The sequence below is a fragment of the Octopus bimaculoides genome, chromosome 10 (assembly GCF_001194135.2).
Source record: "Octopus bimaculoides isolate UCB-OBI-ISO-001 chromosome 10, ASM119413v2, whole genome shotgun sequence".
Taxonomy (NCBI): Eukaryota; Metazoa; Mollusca; class Cephalopoda; order Octopoda; family Octopodidae; genus Octopus; species Octopus bimaculoides.
Window position 1 is genome coordinate 84924549 of NC_068990.1, and position 4391 is coordinate 84928939.

Genomic DNA, 4391 nt, shown 5'->3' on the forward strand with positions numbered 1-4391 from the left:
AACAAAAGATTTTCTTTTCTGTGCAGGTGACATGTAAAATACACCATTTCGAGCGTGGCCGTTGTCAGTAAGACATTCGAGCGAGATCGTTGCCAGTGCTGATGGACTGGCTCCTGTGCAGGTGGCACGTAAAGTACACCATTTCGAGCGTGGCCTTTGCCAGTACCGCCTGACTGGCCTTCGTGCCGGTGGCACATAAAAGCACCCACTACACTCTCAGAGTGGTTGGCGTTAGGAAGGGCATCCAGCTGTAGAAACTCTGCCAAATCAGATTGGAGCCTGGTGTAGCCACCTGGTCCACCAGTCCTCAGTCAAATCGTCCAACCCATGCTAGCATGGAAAGCGGACGTTAAACGATGATGATGAAGCTGCGATAAACCAAACAAGTGTATAGGGAATGGTGTAGGAGCCTCTGCATGGTTGCACAGCAGCTAAATCTCACATTTACAGTTTGCAAAACAAAAAGAAAAAAAGAAAAAAGGAAAGGGACACATTTGGTAAAGTGGCCTTGGGTGCACACTGCTTGAAAAACAAACAAACAAAAAAACAACAGCAAAACTAAGAAAAACAAGATTGCCATTCCTAAAATATTTATGACCATGCATCTGCTCAACCAGGACTGATCCAGGATTAAACAACAACAACAAAAAACATACACAAACCTTTTATAGGCAGCCAAAGCATGGGACACTTCAGACTCACTTGGTTCTGCACTTTCGATTTTAACATCTTCATCTTTAATGTTAGCTTCTTGGCGAAGAAGGGATTCTGTACTCTAAAACGAGTGAGAAAAGGACAGATGTTTTGTATCACCAGGATAGGTTGACTAATTTTATGAAATGAACCCATAAATTAGTGAGGATTGGAAGAAAAAAAAAAAAAAAAAAAAAAAAGAGAGATTTGGTTGCTATTTATAGCAACAGACGAAGTGACCATGTAGTGGTTCCTTTTTAGCATCTGTGTTTTACCAAATGGCATGGGCAGAGCTGTGTGGGTAAGATGTTTGCTTCCCAACCACCTAGTTTTGGGTTTGGTTCCCTTGCTTGGCACCTTGGGCAGGTGTCTTCCAATATAGCCTCAGGGTGCCCAAAGCATTATAAGTGGATTTGGTAGATCGAATTTGAAAGAAACCTGTTGTATATGCATGCATATATATATATATATATATATATATATATATATATATATATACACACACACACACATATATATATATATACACACACACATATATATATATACACACACTATGTGTATTTGTACTGCCTTGTGTTGATTGATGCTATAGTTGTATGAGTGTCACCATCATACAAGCAATGTTATTTGTCTCCAATCGTTTTTGGAAAAATGTCCAGTAATGGAAAAACATTACTTTGCTTGCAGAGAAGTGACGGTCTGCTTGATCGGTGCTGTTCTGGGATTAAATAACAAGTAATCTTATTCTTAAAATAAGGTTACGTGCAATGGGATGAGCTGAGACGTTTCGGGAAATAGCCTTTCATCAAGGAAGAGAAAAGTGTTGAAAGGTCGACGGTTATCACCGTGACTACTGACAACACAATAATGATGGAGCCGTACATGACAGATTCATTTGAAAAGGAGTTTCTTATAACACTTTATTAATTTATATTTAGTGACTACAATAAAAATAAGGGAGCCTCCACAAGGTCTTTTGATTTGCAAGAAATAGCAGCCAGATCTCCCTTCCTGCTATCAAACTCTTAGAAAACGGAAGGACACAATGCAGTTTTAAATACCCTTAAAAAAAGGATGGCCATGGTTAGGATGGCTTTAATTATAGGTTTGGCCGATCTGGAGACACAAAAGTAATAAAAGAAGATAATTGCGTTATATTCCATCGATCAGCTTCATTCTCAGCCCTACAAGAGCAATATCTGAAACGCCAGAACTCTTTAACTGCTTTGATATTTTTTACCAAAAGAGACAATCATATTTTCTCGGACTCTAGATATTGTTCAACACTCGGTCAACCTCGATCCAGGCGTGACTATCCACCCTCTCATTAGGTTAAGTATATTACAAGACTACATTAGTGGCCTTTGTTTTTTAAACAGGGTGTGTATGATTCGAGGGAGACCAGGTTGCGATTTCTAGTAAACCGATCGACAAAGCAGAAGTTCCTTTGTTGGTGGCATAACTACAGGGTTTTACCCCCCAGACTTTGTGACCTCCCAAAGTCTGTGGTGGAAACAAACTTGACTTGCCCAAACTGGCATAACTACAGGGTTTTACCCCCCAGACTTTGGGAGGTCACAAAGTCTGGGGGGTAAAACCCTGTAGTTATGCCAGTTTGGGCAAGTCAAGTTTGTTTCCACCACATATTTAATAAAGATAACGAAAACGAAGTCTAAGTGTACCTCATTAATCATGAAAAGAAAATATAATAATAAAGTGCGCCAGTTTTCCCATTTAATTTTCTAAATATATACCTGAGTAATTATTTTAAAACTAGGCAATATTTAATTATTTGCCAAATGGTAATCAACGGTTAATTATTTACAACAAATTGGATTTAACTCACAAGTACAACGGCTGAATTTTAACAATATTAAAAAACAATTATTTAAAAACTTTATATAGATTATTTTTGTTTTGGCCATTACCTTTAAATTGCTTTTCCGCAAGAATTGTAAAACAGCTAAAAGGGTTTGTTTATCAAAATTCTCCGGCTTCTGTGCATCTACACTATCATTAACGGTAGTGCTTGCCATTATTACTGAGCTGCACTGAGACAATCTCAACACTGAGCTTGCGCAAACGTAGGCGGCTCTTACTTCTGGTAGTCCCGGTCTTTTTTTCTTCCGTTTGCTGAAGCGCACATTTAACATTTTACAGAACGTATTTCCCGGGACGTTCCCATTTTTTTTTTCAACTAATATAATAACCTAGGCCTTATGTAAGGAAAGCTTTATATTACTCAGAACGTAAGGAGCAAGAAGGCGGCGAACTGGCAGAATCGTTAGCTCGCCGGGCGAAATGCTGAGCGGTCTTTCGTCTGAGTTCAAATTCCGCCGAGGTCGATAAATTAAGTACCAGTTACGCACTGAGGTCGATGTAATCGACTTAATCCGTTCGTCTGTCCTTGTTTGTTCCCTCTATGTTTAGCCTCTTGCGGGCAATAAAGAAATAAGAACGTAAAAGTCTAAAAACAAGCAAGGACGTTTAGAACAAACTTATGAAAATGCTTTAAGCTGGCAAAAGGTCAGCATCGCTCATAACCTTTTCTTAGTCTTGAAGACCGAAGGGACGAAGTTATTCTTAATCCAGAGACCTGGCTTAAATGCTTGCAACATAGTTAATTATATCGGAATTTAATTTTCAAAAACAGAGGAGGGTGGGGGTCACACATGTAGTCCGACACATCACATTTTATTTTGTAGATATGTATGCGACATGTGTCAGTATGTATGTAAGCGCACCCATCAATTTCTTTTTTTTTCTCATATTAAGTTCCACTTTTCTGAAAGTTACAAAGAAACAAAATCAGGTGGCGGGCACATTTGTGTAGGTATGCCTATACATAAATATATTTTGTTTCTATCTTCCTCGCTCTTTTTCTTAATCTGTCAAGTTATTTTCCTTGCTCTTTCTTTCTCACTTTATTTGAGTTTCTTTTCTTACAAATTTTCTCTGTATTGTGTTTCTAGTAGATAGAAACATAAACAGAGAAATAGATTAACAGAATCTGCGAAAGACAGATAGATAAAGAGAGAGAGAAGAGAAAGATACTACCTGGAAAGAATGTGCGATAGATATATACAGAGAAAGAGAGAGAGAAAGGGAGAGTGAAGGGGGGGGGGGAGACTGTCATCCGGCGGAAATATTGAAACTGCGGGAAATACAGTCAGTGTTTACTTGTTGGACATATACTGGAAAGAAAAGAAAACTTCATAAAACTGTTAAACTTTCTTCAAAGTGAATGATATTGCACAAGAAGGTAATATAATGTAATGATGATATAATTTCAGCGAAATAATACTGTTTAGAGTTATGAACAATCTTTGATTTTAATGTTATGGAATACACATGTTTATGCTTTTGCTTAGCCCGGGTCAACTTTGATTGAGTAGACTTAGGATTTAATGTATACCAGCCATGGTTACTTCGTTTTTCTCTCGAGTATTGCTTATCTAAGACTAATTTATTTAATGTGTCTCTCTCCTTTTAAGAGGGTAGCGTATAGAATAAGCATGATTTCACTGTTATTTCTTGCAAGTCGATTTATGTCATCGCTCATATATATATATACATATATATATATATATATATATATATATATATAGGTAATTTTTCAGATTAACACCCGCACGATTTTTACTAGGGTGTTAGGGTTACTGTTAGGGTTTTAGGGTTAGAGTTTGGGTCAGGGA

General features: G+C 37.7%; 2 protein-coding genes across 2 annotated transcripts in view; one reads left to right on the forward strand and one right to left on the reverse strand.

Moving 5' to 3' along the window:
• Nucleotides 1-2783, reverse strand: part of LOC106871336 (transcription initiation factor TFIID subunit 5) — a 19909-nt gene extending 17126 nt beyond the window's left edge. Inside the window, exons 1-2 of the mRNA XM_014917736.2 lie at nt 2625-2783; nt 663-775 (exon numbers count right to left, since the gene is read on the reverse strand). Coding sequence (XP_014773222.1) covers nt 663-775; nt 2625-2732 — 221 coding nt within the window. The 5' untranslated portion in view covers nt 2733-2783. The remainder of the gene's footprint in view (nt 1-662; nt 776-2624) is intronic.
• A 47-nt stretch (nt 2784-2830) lies between these two features.
• Nucleotides 2831-4391, forward strand: part of LOC106871319 (fidgetin-like protein 1) — a 21256-nt gene continuing 19695 nt past the window's right edge. The window contains exon 1 of the mRNA XM_052970982.1: nt 2831-3525. Within this exon, the coding sequence (XP_052826942.1) occupies nt 3404-3525 (122 nt within the window). The 5' untranslated portion in view covers nt 2831-3403. The remainder of the gene's footprint in view (nt 3526-4391) is intronic.